Genomic DNA, 17,015 nt, shown 5'->3' with positions numbered 1-17,015 from the left:
AACTGGAGATTTTGCAGTTACATACTATGTGTCTCTGACAACTGAGACACTAAGACGCCCCAGTTTCCCTAAGAGTGGACCAAATCAACGTGAAGTTTGCTGGTTGCAACCACTGAGAAGAATTCTGGGCCCAAATCAAGGAGTGTCACTTTAAGTTGCAAAGTATAAGATAGTTTATGCTAGATGTATCAGTTTCCACTGAGCATCTATTTGTTGGTTCACAGATCTGACTGTTAAAAATTATAATTAAATTAATAAAAAGTTGGCTAAAATGTTTAATTCTAACAAGACATTCTCAAAACACAAAACTGATCAGATATATCATTAAAGGTTCTATATGTAAGAATTCTAAAGCAATTTACATTTATTAATTGTTTTTCATTACCAATGAGTGAACGGGTTGTAACAGAACTTAAAAAATTAGACCTTCCCCGACTTTGTCCATTGGTTATATCAGCTGGTGGACTGATTTCTATGTGAGGGACCTGGGCTAAATTTTCCATGAAAATCCAATGGATGTGACATTTTTGCACGCTCCCAAGTGCCTTGCCTTTCTCCTGCTAACATCAACAAACGACCGGCATCTACCACAACAAAAACAGTGCTATTCAACATCCTGCAGATATTAGCTGTCCAGCTAATGCGACAGCTAGCTGCCTCCGTCAACTACTACACATTCACAACAAAACCGCAGCATGTTGCTCCCCGGCCACAGCTCATTGCACCCTGGCCACAGCTTGCTGAGCCTACCAGTAGGCCGGTGTTTGGGGGGGGAGCTGGGGTTGACTGACTGGAGAGTGACAGATGCTCTGCACAAACACGGTGCAAAAGACAACGTTAGAGATCTTTCGCTCTGTGAGTGAGCAGCAGTGTGAACACGAGCAACAGGATGCTGACTGCAGCTCACTTAACGGCCACCGGTGTCACTAATGAGAAGGAATTTCTGATTCCTACATATAGAACCTTTAATGCAATCAAATGTTTTGGATATTTACAGTAGTTACCTATGTTTCTTTTTTTCTTTTTTTTGAATGCAAACACATTTTATATGTATGAAACTTCTCTTCTTAGCTACTCTTCCCTTATAACTGAAGGCCTACAGTAAGCATAGTGTTTATGTTTGTTTATACCTATCCAGGTTGGCTGGTGGGAGAACGGCCACCTGCGTCTGCGTTACCATCCTTGGTCCCGTTACGGCTCCTTCCTGAAGCCCCTGGATGACTCCCAGCACCTCCGAGTGGTCACACTGGAGGAGAGGCCCTTTGTGATTGTGGAACCCGCTGACCCGGGCACCAGCTCCTGCATCCGTGACTCTGTCCCCTGCCGCATGCCCGTCAACTCCAGGTAACACACGACAACCCTTAGATATCAAGCACCCCCATTATTATTGGAGGAAACTGTGCCAGAGTCATTTCTCCACGTATATATTCACTTAATGCACAAAAATAATGACAAATGAATATGATATTGTTTCCTGATGTTTTAACCTGTGTAACTAATGAATGTATAAGTCATGAATTTAATATCTGATAATATCCAGTTACCATTTATCCATTTAGTGACAGCTGCCTATTATGGCTGTTAAAATAAAATGTCACTTGCACATTTCCTTCATCGTAGCAGTGGCAAGCAGTCAGTTTTCTAGTTGTGTAATTTGACTCTGCGAGGGGATGATGAGAGGTTTAAAATTAATCTCTCACCATTACAAAAGCAAAAACTAGAGGAAAACAAAAACAACTGTAATGAAAGTAAGCGAACAGAGTTGAAATCTTTTTGTTACTCTCTAAAGAAGGTAGCAGGTCAGGATGACCTCCAGTTTATTATGGCCATAAGGATAAAGAAACAGAATTATATTGATGTCACATTTTTCCACCTGGGAATGGACTGAAACCATTTTATACACGACAGGATTCACTTTAGTATATAACAGCTGATTTCTAACATTGATGTCTTGTAGCGGTTTCTCTTATAAACCCATATCAGCCTATAAACCTTACTGAAAAGTGGGCGAGAAGTTTCAAAAAGTGGTTAACTAGATTCCATCCCGTAACCAGAAGGTTTCAGGCTCTGTTCCCTTGTGAAACTATAATGTTGGCCAACCGTCCATGACCAAGACAGTAAATCTTTACCATCTGCAGGTGCTGTGTACAGGGAGGGAGAGACTTAGCGAAAGACTTTCATTCTGGGATCAATAGATTAAAACATCAGAAAATAACCTAATTATCTCAGAGAGGAAATTAAGATGCCTAACAGCACCTACATGGTTTAAAAGTCACACCAAAGCAGGCAATTAAGAACAAGGCATTATTTTGTTACAGTTTCTTATTAAAACCAAAACAGGAACTTGAAACCACACAGCGACTTAAGGTGAATTTTCTTTTAATCAATCCCGATGATGAGCAGAAATCATAACTTCAATAGCTTTTTAATCCTGGAACAAGAGAGCCCTGTTGCATCCCTATCAACACCTAGAAAGAAGTAAAGATGTAAGTGAATCATGGTACATGTGGAGCCGCTAAACTCAGATCACAGTAACCTACTGCACTGTAAAATTATTAGCAGCACTAAATAGAAAACAACAAAACAATACAGATTCTTTATATTGAGGTGTTGGTTAACAGAAGCCAGGGAATTATTAATAACTGAGCAGAACTTTATTATTCTACAGTATAAAGCAGGAGTTACAGTCAGAATCATTTATATATATGGTTCCTTTCAGGCAAAAGTAAGTCAGAGGGGAAAAAGCAAGACAGTGTGTGTTGGTGTGTGTGTGTGTGTGTGTCTTCAGGCTCCTGGTCTATCCCAGATAAGCTTCCTTCCTGCCATCACACAACCAGGCCAATAGGAAGATAAGTTCATCCTCCATCAATTTTATTGGCTAAAAGAGAAGTTTGCTCTTGTTAATCAACCCACTTTGACCCAGGGTTTTTCCCTTAAATGATTTTTGCCTAACTCGCTTGTCTTTACTCCCTATTTATTTATTTTTCCTTACCACTGTGTTTATATTTGTGAACTGTTTAACTGATTTATCTTTCTTTATCTGACACAGCTTAAGTTTATTTCCTCTGATGTTGTTGCAGTGCACTGGCTAAGATGTTTTATGCTTTTATTTTTTCCTGCCATCACCACCAAGGTCATGATGCTTTGTGCTTAAAATGAACACACATAAATGACTGGGCGTACAACCAGGTACTTAACATAACAACATAACATCCAGCATAACTCCCTCTTACTTTCCCACCTGTGGTGACGGCCACTTATCAACAGTCGTTGACCACATAATAACATAGGCAAGGCAAGTTTATTTATATAGCACATTTCATCAACAAGGCAATTCAAAGTGCTTTACATAAAATGTTAAAAGCATCAAGACAAAGTGCAAAAGAAACACATCATAAAAGGACATTTAAATACAACCAAAGACAATCATTAAAAAGCCAAGAGAAAATAAAATAAAATAAGCTTAAATAGAATAAGACAGATATAAAATACAAAAATAATTATTTGAAGACAGAAAAGTTTTCACAATGAAACAACTTTTTATTACCATGATTTCTGCTCAGTTATCATCAGACCTAATTTGAGGGAAAATACTTTTTTACAACACTTGTGGTACTGAGCAATCATGTCCGACCCTCATAAAATTGACCTTATATTGGCTTCTAGTGAAAATAATTATCCAAATACGCAAGTTGTATTGCTAGGTAACAGAGCTGATAGGTTACCATAGCTAAGTGTCTGAGGGGCCATTGAATGGGCACTTTGTATGGAGAGCTGATGGAGGGCACTGCAGCTGCTTGACTGATAGTGATCTAAATGTACTTGGATTCCCATATGTGACCTGCTCATGATGCTCTCAACAGGCTGGATGACGCCTCAGAGGAAAGAAGCAATCGGAGGCCTTTGCAGAATTTCGTTTCTTTTAGATAGCATCCAAGAGCACCAAATGGAGTTTAATTCCTCCTTAATAATGCAGTTCCTCCTGAGCTGTCTGACCCGTCAAGCAACGCCTCTCTGAACAGCCCAAACTGTCAGTATTGATCCTCGCCTTCCTCAGTCTCCTGTTCTTCCTCTGTTACCTTCTCAACCATGTGTCTTTTGTGCTCATCTGTCCGTTCTCTCACGCCCTTAGCAGCTCAGTTTCCTTCGCTTTCAATTTCCACAACAGCCAAGCCGCCCATTCAGGTCGGAGCATCCTTGATAAAACATCCTAAAATCTCATGTTCGCCATCTTACTTTTTCCCCCCTCACATTCTCCTCAGTTTGGTGGTGGACAGCACGGGGCCTATGAAGCACTGCTGCAAAGGCTTCTGCATCGATGTCCTGAAGCGATTGGCCAAAATTGTGGGCTTTACCTATGACCTTTACCTGGTGACCAATGGAAGGCACGGGAAGAACATTGATGGGGAGTGGAACGGCATGGTCGGAGAGGTGAGAATCTTCTGATATTAATTGTAAAATACCTCTACAGTTTTTGGGGGTTTTTGGGGATACTAGCCTACAGATATCCCCATATTTAAACAATGTTGCATCTTTCCCACTCCATCACAACAACTATAAACACATTTGGTGGTTTCCAACGTGGTTGAACGGCACGTAATAAGTGTGGTGGAAATAAACCGAGTAAAGGAGACCAAGAAAAAGAAATTTGTCTTTGTATATTTGTTTATCTTTTGCGCAAAAGGACCGAAACCTACAGAGTGACAGTCAGCATCTGCCGAGGAATCGATCCCGAATGCATCGTCACCAGAGTTTTTATATGCATAGGAACAAAGACTCAATAGATACACTCGACGAGAAAAACACATCAATGATTGATTAAGGCCGTTTCTCAATTGAAGGCTCAACCTTGTCTCAAATTTTCATGGGGGACAGTTAATGTTCAAGCTAGGCTATATTTCAACCTTACATCATTTTGCACGTAAAAGTGGTACAAGTTAGGCATTGTATGAGGGAAAGACAGTTCATGTGCAGTATCAGAAGTTCAGCGGAAAGGAGCCAGTCCTGCTTTCCACAAACCAGTAACACGGGAAATCATACTTGGATTAGGTTATGTATTAAATGATAATTGCATATTCAAGGGTTATACATTAAATGACAGGTTATGCATTATATGAGGTAGGTTATATATTATATGATACTTCAGTCAAGAACCAGTTCTGATCAACCATAAATGGAGGTTTAGCAAGCAGCAAGTGTAGCAAGTACTGTTTCTATGGTTGCCTGCAGTTTAATTTACCTCATGCACTGATTTGGTAATAATGGCAGTAATGGTAATTTAACTTTTGGCCAGAACCTTGTTTGAGGTCTCTGGATTTTAATACCTGCAAGACAATCAGAAACAGGTATTCAAACCACCTTCTCAGCTTTGATAATGGATAGATTGACATAAGGGATAATTTCTGCATTCTAGGTCTCTTAAAGTAACAATGACATGAGAACATTAAGTAAGTTAGGGTAGTACTAAGTACTAGGGGTGTGCCCGAATTCAAACACATTATTCAGCAAAGCACAAATAGTGTTTTTTTTTTTTACGAATATTTGCTTCATACAAATATTTCAAGAATTATTTGTTTTCAGGAAGAAAAATAAACCATGACAAATACCAGAGTGCAGGTCGGTTACATCGCTATCTCAGTGTCTCTCCTCTGCTCCGCTGTGACGTCTATCAGCAGGTCTCAGTGAGGGGAGTCACATCCACCTGCTACATGACGCACATTTCCTAATTTGGACATCACTCCCAGAGTTGGGAGTGTTCCCCAGAGATAAAGCTGAGCTACTGACACAAGCTTCATGAACACTTATTGTAACACTTTAATTTTCTAAAATTAAAAGCGTAATAAAAACAAAAACAGGATTTTTAAGCCTCTTTCCACTTTTATTCGAATACAAATACAAATAATTTTGCTTCCTCAACAAATACAGATACAAATACAAATACTGGGCTCTCTGCACATCCCTAGTAAGTACAGAGCTGGACTCAAGCAGTGGGAAAGCAGCTATCCTGGACCCGTCCAAATTGAAAGAATACACCTACCAACATCTGTGCAGCTGTGTTATGTACGTGTTGTATCTTTTTGTTAAACCTAAACTAAAAGCTAAACACGTCCTGAATCTAACTCACTACATATTGGTCTTCTCACTTTGAAAAAAAAAAAAAAGATAGGGATATTTACAAAAATGTTGAACAAATCGAGACAAAATGGCTCCATCTAAAACATCCAGAAGCAATACAGAACTCAATGCAAACAAATAACCAAGTGATATCATGGGTGAGAGATTAAATTTACAAGTTTATAAAAATGTTTGTTCAGTTGGGACTTGAAAGAAGACGCAGCTTGCAGGCTGCATTTCCTCTGGGAGTTTATTCTAAAGTTTAGCAGCCCACATCACAAACACGCCGTGACCTTTCTTTGTGTGTGTGTCACTGAGATATTGTAGCCATATTTTTTAATTCTCAAATGTTCCTGTACAGTAGCACTGTCGTTTTTCTTATTCGGTTTGATTTTTTCTTTTGTTGTGTTTACAAAAAAGGGGGGTTTGATTCGAGGGCTCCCATGAAATTCTTTTTATCCTGCTTCAAATCCTTTAAAACGTGACCCAGCGAGAGAGGATTGGACCGGAATCGAAGAAGAAGGAGAGAAAATATGGAGGAAGGCTGTCAGAAAGATTAGTGCTGGAGGAAGTGAGAGAGAGAGAGAGAGAGCGAGAGAGAGAGAGAGGACAACACAGACTGTGAGCCTGTACATGACTCTGTGTGTGTGTGTGTGTGTGTGTGTGTGTTGGCAGATACTCTACTGCTGTTTCTATGATGCCAATCCCTCTCTTGTGGCTGGATTAATGAAGTTGGTTTTAACATGGAGTTAGACAGGGGATGCAAATCATCAGACAGAGTGTGTGTTTGTGTGCATGTCTATGTTTATGTGCATATATGTGTGTGTATGTGTGGTCTAGTACTTCTATCTTTGTGAGGACCAGTTGCAGTTCTAGATATTAACCCTGTAACATCCACCCTTTTTATAGAGTTTTTGCCTATTTGGCAAATGGAAAAGCTTATAACAGAAGAACTGTAAGGCCATGATGCATGTATGAGCATCTAGTTTCTGGAAATGTGTTTGTTTAGCATGTGGCTAAAACACAACCAAAATTATGTCAGTTCAAATAAGGCTAAAAAAAGTGTTTTTGGTCCTCGTCTATCATGAGTCATATTTGAATAACAATAATTAGGACATGCTTTATGCCAGAACTATGCAGAACACCTTATACCTTCTACATCTTGTCAACCTGTATAAAATTCCAGATCTCTAGGCCTAACCTTATGGGAGCTCGGGAGTTTTTAGTTTTTTGGTGTCACTGGTGTCCCCAAACCTCTCCACTCATCTCCAATTGGCCAACTTGTGCCGATTGCTTTTACTCATTACTGCGTGATGCTACCGCTAACAACTGGCTTAAGCGGGTCGCCGGCGACCAAATGGATTTTAAAAGGTTAAGAGTGGGGAGATTATTTGGAAAGTAGGGACATGTTGTTGCTCCTTACTCCTTCAAATGTTTAAAGACTGAGACTTGATTTCAGGACCAAGGTTAGAATTCATTTTAGGCTGGGCTAATAGCTCTGATTTCTGCAGTTTCTACCAGCGGATATTTTACTGCAAGATCAGATATTCTAGTAGACAAAAAAAAAAGAACTACGTTGTCTCTAAACATTTTACTCAAACGTTCAATATCAACATTTTTGCAATTTGACAAACACAATTAAAGATATTTTGTCATCATGTGGAGAGAAAACGTAATTTAGCCAGCATTATACTTCTAGCAAAACATATGTGCTGTTGCAGTTCAGTCATATATGAGCGTTAAGTTATAGTAGAGACAGGTTTGCACTGAAAGACATTTAACAAAACATTACAAGAAGCAGCTTGTTTGTGGAGTCGCATGTTCTCATCGTCTCTCTCTATTCATCCTCCAAATACTCAAACAAACCTTACAAGGTGGGAGTGCAGTGGCCTCACACAGATTTCATGCACTGAATCCTGCAAGAACAAAAGAATCCTGCAGACTCAAAGCATCTGATTAGTTCCCGAGTCAGAGTTATACTGTATACTATATATGTGGCTCAGATGCTGTTTGACAGATGAATTTCACCTGATGAAGGCTTGAAGACAGTACAGAGGATTCTTTGGTTCATGGCGTTAATGGCGTTCAAGATCTTTGTCAAAATTGGATGCAGGAATGTCCAAATATCATGTTTGATGGGAAGGGATTCTCCCTCAGGCTCTCCCGCAGTTGCGTCACACGGGCACAGCGGGGCACCAACCTTCTCACAGCGGGGTGAAGATGAGGCGCTGCTGCCGCCAGATGTGACTGTTTGATTGTAGCCCATCAGGACACAAACCAGTCATGTCTGTTAATGTGATCTGTATTGCCTCACTTACGACTGAAAACGAAACTATTGCTGTGTCATTAATAGCCAAAGTAATGGTGTTTACTTATTTTCATTCACTATAACGGAGGGTGGCAATCAAGAGGTTTAGAGTGGAATTGGCTTCGAAAGATTGTAAAATACAGGAGATTTGCAATGATTGGTGGATTAATTGATAAGTAGATCAATGGAAAATGAATCAGCAATAGTCAATTTTTCTGGTTTATTTAGTCTTATATCATAGTAAAGCTACATCAAGCAGATATTTTGGGTTTTGGGAAATGGTGATCAATATTTTTCCCATTTTTCACAATTTTCTGACATTTTACAGATAAAACTAGAGAATAATCAATTAATCAAGACAATAATCAATAATGACAATGCCTGGTTTTACTGTAAAGGAGAAGGTTACTGAGCCTGTCTCCAACTATTTGCTATTCGTTGTACTCAAACAATCTCCACCAGCGTCAGAGACAAGCAGTGTCTGTGTGACTTAAGTGTGTACGTGTAACAGCGACAAAAAAAACAAGTAAAAGTATCACTATTTGCTAACGGTCCTGATGTTGTTTACAAGGCTTCTGTGTCAGATAGGCAATAGAGATGCAGGTGGTCTCTCTTTCTTTCTACGTCCCCAGCTGCTTTCTCCCCAGCTTCTGTCAGTAACTCATTAAGTTGCCTAATTATGGCGGCAGACGAACACGTGTGCACAGGGACAGCTGAGTCTATGTGAAACTGTCATATATCACGGTGTCTTGTCCTTGGTTGTTTCCTGTTACCTGCGGCAGTAATTGTTTTTTAACCAAACCAGACTGTTGTGAATATACAAAAAAAAAAAGAAGAAGAAGAAGAAGAAGAAAAAAAGAAAAATGCACCATTTTTGTTTTTCTCTCACTTTTTCCCTTTTTATCCCCGTCTGCCCTGCTCTTTGTCTCTGTAATTACACTGTATTATTTTCTATTAACTAAACTCCTCTTACATCCTGGATAACTTATATTCCATCAAGGCTGCAACGTGTCTGCCATCCTCAGACGTTGTTCTGTGTCCTTGTGCCAGTGAAAGCCTGGCATCAAATGTGTAAAACGTGCGTCATCACACTCTTGTAGGAATGTACTTTATAGTGTATTCAAAGGCTTCAAAGACAAACTATTGATTTTTATAAAGTGAACTTTGTTCAACTGTTTCCTCCTGCGCTTATCCAGACAAGGTTGTCTGTGCACACATTTATTCTGCAGCGTTCTATAAATTTCATAACACTATCATGGTATGGTATGGTTCATTATAATATGAATAATATATAATGATAATGATATAAAAAAGTCTTCATATACTTTAGGTATTAGGGATGTGCAGAGGGCCCAGTATTTGTATTTGTATCTGTATTTGTTGAGGCAGCAAAATTATTTGTATCTGTATTTGTATTAGAATAAAAGTGGAAAGTGGCTTAAAAATCCTGTTTTTGTTTTTATGACACTTTTAATTTTAGAAAATTAAAGTTGTACAATAAGTGTTCATGAATAAACTACCTTATGAAGGTAAGGTACACTGGGTTTTGAACTGGAGTCTCCCAGATGATAGACGACTGCGCTGATTACTGAGCTAAAACTTTACTCATCGCCTCATTGCAGACAGACCTCTACCTATTTATACACCCATAACTCAGAGACAGCAGTATAGTGGGTAGAGTTTCCAACAATATAATCTATGAATGCAGCACTTTTCAGCAGACACATGGATGTGTGTCTCAGTGAACTGAATTTGAATTGTGAGAAGTGAATCTGGAAGTATGTGCAGCAGAGAGTTGAATGAATGAATTCAGTTTCACAATATTACATTCAGTTTCAGGTTTATTGGAATTCAGTTCCAAACTAATAAATTCAGTTTCAAATGATGCTATCAGTGCAGTTATTCAAGTTAAACAATACAGATTCAAATTACATGATTCAAATTCAGTTTTTTAATGCAATTATTCAAGTTGAGCATTTCAAATTCAGATATAAATGATTCATATTCGGTTTCTAGTGACACATGTGTATTTTCTGCTCAACACCTGACCTACTGAATATGGATCGCAGGAGTCTGGAACCAGGCTAGTTTTAAGTCCCTGAAAATATCCTGTATTTTTGCAGAGCAGTTGGTTGCACTCCAGGAAGAATTCTCCGTTGACCAGGAGATTATGTGTTTTATGTGTCTGGCAATGTTTTGAATACACAGAAGACAAAGAAATGGGTAATTATAGAGAGCCGAAGTCTTGACTTCAACTCCAGGCTAGCTGTTGTTCTGCTAGTGTCTGTAATTAAATGCTACAGTATACAGTCTAATAAATTTCTCAGCATTTCGTATATTACTGGGGTTTACTATCCATACTCTAATAAAACTGAGTATGTAGTACTTGCTTTTACAAGTTGAAATATTTTTGATCTTCTTCCATCTTAAGCAACCATTATCGTGTGGTAGTTCAGGTACTCATGTCATCGTACTTATCTCATCTTAACTGTTGGCTTCTTCTATATCCCAGATAACGTCCTTTAATGTTCATCTTTCCAGCTTTTTACCTGTAATCTCAGCTGTCTAAAAACATCTATTACATTTGTTCTTTTCCGTCCTGCAGTTAAATTGACTCGCTTCATTCTGTCAAACTGGGGACATTTAACCCACAGTTGTCCAGGGCTTATGGGAAATGATGTTCATTAAAGGCTTTTTTAAAAAAAGTTATGATTGAAACATGTCACAGTTATGTTCCATCGCTGAATTTTTAGTGTATCTGTAAATCTGCAAATGTCAATGTGATTTTGTCACAATGGTTGAACAAAACAAATTGCTTCAACAGAAAAATCCAAAGATAAACACATCTCACTGTACGTCCACAACTCTTTGATTGACAGTGATTTGAGTGCAGAAACACCACAATGAATCGATGAGTGATGAGCGCTCAGCAGAGACAGCGGAGGAGGATTTTAAGGATTGTGACTTTTAGAGCATGGTGAAAGCCTCGGTGGTATCTGCTGGTGAAGGACAACAGAGCCTTTTGTCTTTCACAGACTTTTGGTGCCAGGCCAAGACTTAGACTAATGAACTTCTGGTCTGGAGCCAGCTCCTTTAACCTCCACGGTCCCTCCACTTTTAGTCAAGTAACCTCTGTTTCCTGCCAGGTGAAACACAACAGAGCTGTGAATCCCTTCACTTTCTCACCTTCTGACCATCTGAACCTCATTTACAGCTGTCAGAGGAGCTCTGATGATGAACGCACCTCAGCTTCGTGTCGCATGCCGTGACAAAAGCAAACTCTGAAAAGCACTTGAACCTACATCCAGTTCATTGACAAAACCTGTGAAGTTTTTTTTTTTATTATTTTTTTTCTCCTCAACACTATTGAGGAAGAGTGCTTTGGATTTTTATTTTCAAAGAGGTCTGTCAGTTCATTTTTTCCTCTTTGTGCTTCCATGAACAGCACAGTCTTCAGGCGACGCTTTGTACGAGGGCGTAGAGTTCACAAATGTTATGATGTTTTTCAGCAATTAAATACAAATGATACAGAAAGAGACACATAAAAGAGAGAAGAGGCAATGTTGAACTCATGACATCATATTTAAATGAACAGTTTATCGTCATGTAAGGGTAAAAAAAAAATATCGCTTTTAAACTTTTTAACTTTTTATTCACACTTTGAATCACTCACAATCATTCTAACTTCAGGCTTCCTGTTTTCTAGGTGGTGTCCAACAGGGCCGACATGGCCATCGGCTCTCTCACCATTAACGAAGAGAGGTCAGAGGTTGTGGAGTTTTCTGTTCCGTTCGTGGAGACCGGCATCAGCGTCATGGTCTCCCGTAGCAACGGCACTGTATCGCCTTCTGCGTTTCTTGGTGAGTTGCATTCATGTTCCGTTTTGTCAAGTACATGTTAATTTACAACATAAAATTGTTAAGTGACTGTTCATGTGGCATACTGACAAAAAGTATTCAGTTAATCGCAGCCTTGAAAATATGCCACGTGTTATAGGAAGTAAAGAAAACCTTACATTGTTATTCAAAGAATACGTATATTCTCCTACAAAGTTCTAGAAATATAAAATCAAGTAATTTCAGGTCCAGTTTTTTCAGCTTGATCACCAACAGAGAAAAACTTACAGAAGCTCAACAGAAAGATAAAAGGAAAACATGAGTCAAGAGTTGTTGTATCTGAAAACTCTGGATTATATATGTTCTTATGAATATTTATTCTTTGTGTACATTTCAAAAAGGTATGAAAAACTAAATTATCTCAAAAAATGCACTTATTTTAACCACAATGTGCCTTATAGATGCACATCAACAAACTCCCACAAAGACCTTACTACATAAGGAAAAAAGGAGAAATCCTTGAAGAATTAAACAGATTAGGGCTGCGATTAATGATTATTTTCATTATTGATTAACTGAGGTGTCAGAAAATGGTGAAAATGAGGCACACTGGGCTTCTCCCAAAGCTCAAATGTCCTCAGATGTCTTCTTTAATCCCGACCAACAGACAACAACCCAAAGACCCCAAAGTTTACTGTCATAGAAGACGAAAGAAACCAGAAAATAATCACATTTTAGAAGCTTGAACCAGAGAATTTGTACCTTTTTTTTTCTTAAAAAACAACTCAGAATGATTGGTCAACACACACAATTATCAAAATAGTTGGCACTTAATTCAATTGTTGGCAACCAATCGATTAATGGAATGAATTAGTCGTTGCAGCTAAACAAGAGGAACAATAGTCATGTTTTACAGTAACAGATATATAAAGTGGAAGAACAGGCTTATGAATATGTCCAGTGAAAGGCGTAAAATAAACACCTGGAACAGTCAAGGTGTATATTTCAGATGTAATAACCCGTTGGGCTTTTGCAGCTAGTTGATTTACATGTTGTGCTCTCTCTCTCTCTCTCTATCTCTCTCTCTCTCTCTGTCCTACTTAATATGTTTGTGTTTGTGAATCAAACCAAAAGGGAATTTCACAGTTTTATTTGAGTCATTATTGTGATCTTATTCTCTCATTCTCATGTTTTATAATCAAAGCTCGCTCTAACCAAATCAAACTAAAGTGATGGAATATCTCACACACATATATATTGCCAAAACGGGGACGACTTTAGTGAAACAGCAGAATGCCGTCTGAGTGTACTAGAGCCTTATCAAGTGATGTAGTGGCAGTTATTGCGGAGAGATAATGTTCAAGAAGACACAGCTCTCAAAGTATTGACCTGCTGTTATTTTACTGCTGGTGTGAAAAATCTTTCTAAATCCGCTTTATTGCCTGAGTGTTTGATGACACACAGAAAATAAGATCTATTCACAACCTTTGACAATATCTGCAAAAACAGATATTATCCATAGAAACATAAACAAGTTGCAAAATACCCAGAATGCATAGAGTTATGTGTAAACTTGCATCACTTAAAAAACCCCTGTGGAGCGACCAGCTGTAAAGGTTAGAGTTTTAATGAAGTGATCATTTTATGTCTTAAGGTTTGAGGCAGAAGAGATTTGAGTTATTACTCATGCATTATTCCATTAAATTACTATCGATGGGGGTTTATGTCGTGTAAAACCGGCGAGTCAGGCCTGCCATCGCTCTTGGAAAAAAAGCAAGAGAGTGAAAATGCACTTTGTTTAGAGGAGCAGCATTGGATTGTGGTCTTTGTTCTGCCACTGGTTGTAAAAATTGGCCTCTGATTTTACAATGGACCATAGATTTGTTGAATGCTGTTGCACAAAGAGGCACTGCTCTTTGATTCTGAGGGTAAAGCCTTAAAATCACTAAAACTTATTTATTGTGGTTGCAACTATCTTATAAAGAAAAAAAGCGAAATTTGTGATATTTTAAATGTGAAATGTCCAAAATCCATGTGTGTTGTGTCGCTTTATGTGAAATGTTGTTTTTTACACATTTTTACATTTGTAAACACTTGAAATTTCGAGACTGTTCTCCCAAAAAAAAACAATAGGTTGTAATGTCAGTCACCAAAAAATGACATATAGTTATGTTTGAGTGACAGATGCTGTCTAGCGGCTGTAGTAATTATGACCCGGAGCAGCGGTGCAGTTCAGCTGACATATATGCAAATATCCTCATTTGTAGGAGAAAGAGTGAATGGAGGCTGTTACAAACCTGGCTCCTCCACTCAGAGAGTCCACACTGAATAATGGTGCAAAAAGGATATTTATTTAACTCAACATAACTCATACTTAAATATGGGACTTGTTGTATCAGTGGTGTAAGGTGGATGTATGGATGCATGAAATGATGAGTGCAAAAGTAAAGAAACTAGTTCAAAACAACTTAATCTAATGTGCAAGCCATGTGGATGGGGTACTGGTGTTCAGCAGAAGAAGAGAGAGAGAGACAGCCTTTTATATCCTTTGGGCCACTCCCTCCTCCTCTGACAGACCTCTTACCCTCCCACTCCTGGAAGAAAAACAACAAGAGTAGAGTGGAGAGAACTAAAGGGCAAATAAAGAAAGAGGGAAAGAGAGAAAGAAAGCAAGAGAGGGAAACAAGAGAGGGCTGTCACAAGGCATTAACCCAAAAGTGGACTTTGCCACAGGAGACGATGTTTTGCTCGTTTTCTGTTTCCAACTGCGAGTCGGGACAGTTTTTTTAAAAACCGTAACTATGATCGTTCCCCAACCTTAACCCTGTGGTTATTATTGTCGCCATGACAATGAATGTCGTTTAACTTTAAGGAAGTATTAACTGTAACCCACACCACATGTTTCTCTAACTTTAACAAAGTGATCATTGTAACCTAAACCATGATCTTTCCCCTAACCCTAACCTTTAACCCTAACCCTAAACCTAACCAGACCTTAACCACAGCGTTGTCATACCATAAAACATCATCATTTTTTAAATTTGTAACGGCTTTGGAAAATGATGTTGTCCTGCTGATTACTGCCAATAGAGGCGCCAGATTAGAAAATGCTCCCATGTGTCATTATGGAGTCACATGATCAAACAGTGTATTTGGTCGTTTAATGTGGAGGACTTGTTGGAAGAAAAAAAGAAGTGAAATATGAGATATTTAAATATGTGACATTTCATGTGAAATATCAGAAAAATTGCATGTTGCTATGTGAAAATGTTCACATTTGAAACTGTCTTTCAGATGTAATATATTGTAATTTCTTTAAGGGTGAAAATACACTTGCAGGAAATATGTGAACGTGATGTCGACCATGTTTACATGACCAGTTAAACATGAGAAGAAGTCATGGAGTAAACATCATCAATAGCTGTTAACCAGCAGAGTGATTTACTACAACAACCCTGATAACTTACATAACACTGTACATTATGTTGTGAACGATCTTAATTATGAAAGAGGTCTTCGTTTCTAACATGCTTTTGTCTCCCACTTAAAAAAAAAAAGCTTCACACTCATGGCTTTGCATGTTAAAGCAAAGCTGCCAACCCAGACTTTCGATTTGATATTCTCAACATTCAAATGAGCTCCCGGAGTGAAGCAGGATGATTTTTTTTTTTCTTCTTCTTCTTCTTCTTCTTTTTTAACATAAAGTATATATCTCACTCAAAGTTGGCCTCTCGTGAGATAACACCTCTTAATTTACAAATCTTCTTAGACTAATTCCAGACATTTCCATGCATGAAGAGATGGAAAGATGAAGGAGAGAGCTGGAGGCAGAGAGAGAAATGGAAAAATAAAGAAAGAGAGATGGATAAAGAATGCGAGAAAGAGAGAGAGAGCGAGAGAGAGAGAGAGACGTGTAATGTACCAATATAAACCAAACACAAAAGAGCGAGAGAGAGAGAGAGAGAGGTTGAGTGGCTTTGATGAAGAGTGTGATAGAGCTGCTTCAGATATTTTCAGATGTTCTCAGATGCTTTAATCTAAGCAGTGGCTGGTTGACATGCTGTTTTGTGTGTGTGTGTGTGTGTGTGTGTGTGTGTGTGTGTGTGTGTGTGTGTGTGTGTTGTGCAGGCTAGATGAGATGATACCTGACTTGTTAGCACAGAGCAACGTTTTGTTTCAGGCGACTACTTTTTAAATTCTCCGTCTGTGCTGTAAACCTGCTCGTGCTCATCCTGCTACAGTACATACTGTACGCAATATGAAATGTTTTAATTTCTATATAGACTTTATTTATTTTGCTCTTATGTAGTTGTGTTGCTTTAACTTCTCTGTGCAGCAACTTGAATCTACATCTGTGTATGAAATGTATATTTCTAAAAGTAGATTATCAACATTTACCCAAATATATTAAAGGATTTGTGGTCGTTCTTCCTCTCCCTCCCTGCTCTTTCCTGAAATAAATAATTTCTGATGATGATTCCAATGAATACGGTAAAAGATTAGGGACAAAATTCACAGTCTGTGATAGACAAATCAAAGTGGGGATCTTCAAAAATTAGTCTTTTTGATGTGAAATTTCATATTTGCGTTACTATCCCTCGATAGCCCACGAAGGAAACTCTGACCGAGATGAGAATTTAAAACTAAAATGATGTTAACTTTGGAAAATAACCACTTTATTTGTTTAATTCAGACTGGTGAAGACTCGTATTAGCTTAAACTAAGCTATAGATTACATTTTTAAACATTTCTTCTCC

The 17,015-nt window shown here is 38.4% G+C and overlaps 1 protein-coding gene across 1 annotated transcript in view; it reads left to right on the top strand.

Moving 5' to 3' along the window:
- Positions 1-17,015, top strand: part of LOC121913765 (glutamate receptor ionotropic, NMDA 2D-like) — a 153,376-nt gene that overhangs the window by 83,888 nt on the left and 52,473 nt on the right. The window contains exons 7-9 of the mRNA XM_042436564.1: positions 1,139-1,344; positions 4,263-4,431; positions 12,129-12,282. Coding sequence (XP_042292498.1) covers positions 1,139-1,344; positions 4,263-4,431; positions 12,129-12,282 — 529 coding nt within the window. The remainder of the gene's footprint in view (positions 1-1,138; positions 1,345-4,262; positions 4,432-12,128; positions 12,283-17,015) is intronic.

The sequence above is a fragment of the Thunnus maccoyii genome, chromosome 15 (genome assembly GCF_910596095.1).
Source record: "Thunnus maccoyii chromosome 15, fThuMac1.1, whole genome shotgun sequence".
Taxonomy (NCBI): domain Eukaryota; kingdom Metazoa; phylum Chordata; class Actinopteri; order Scombriformes; family Scombridae; genus Thunnus; species Thunnus maccoyii.
The sequence above is the reverse complement of the archived record's forward strand: the minus strand, read 5'-3'. Positions and strand labels throughout refer to the sequence as shown.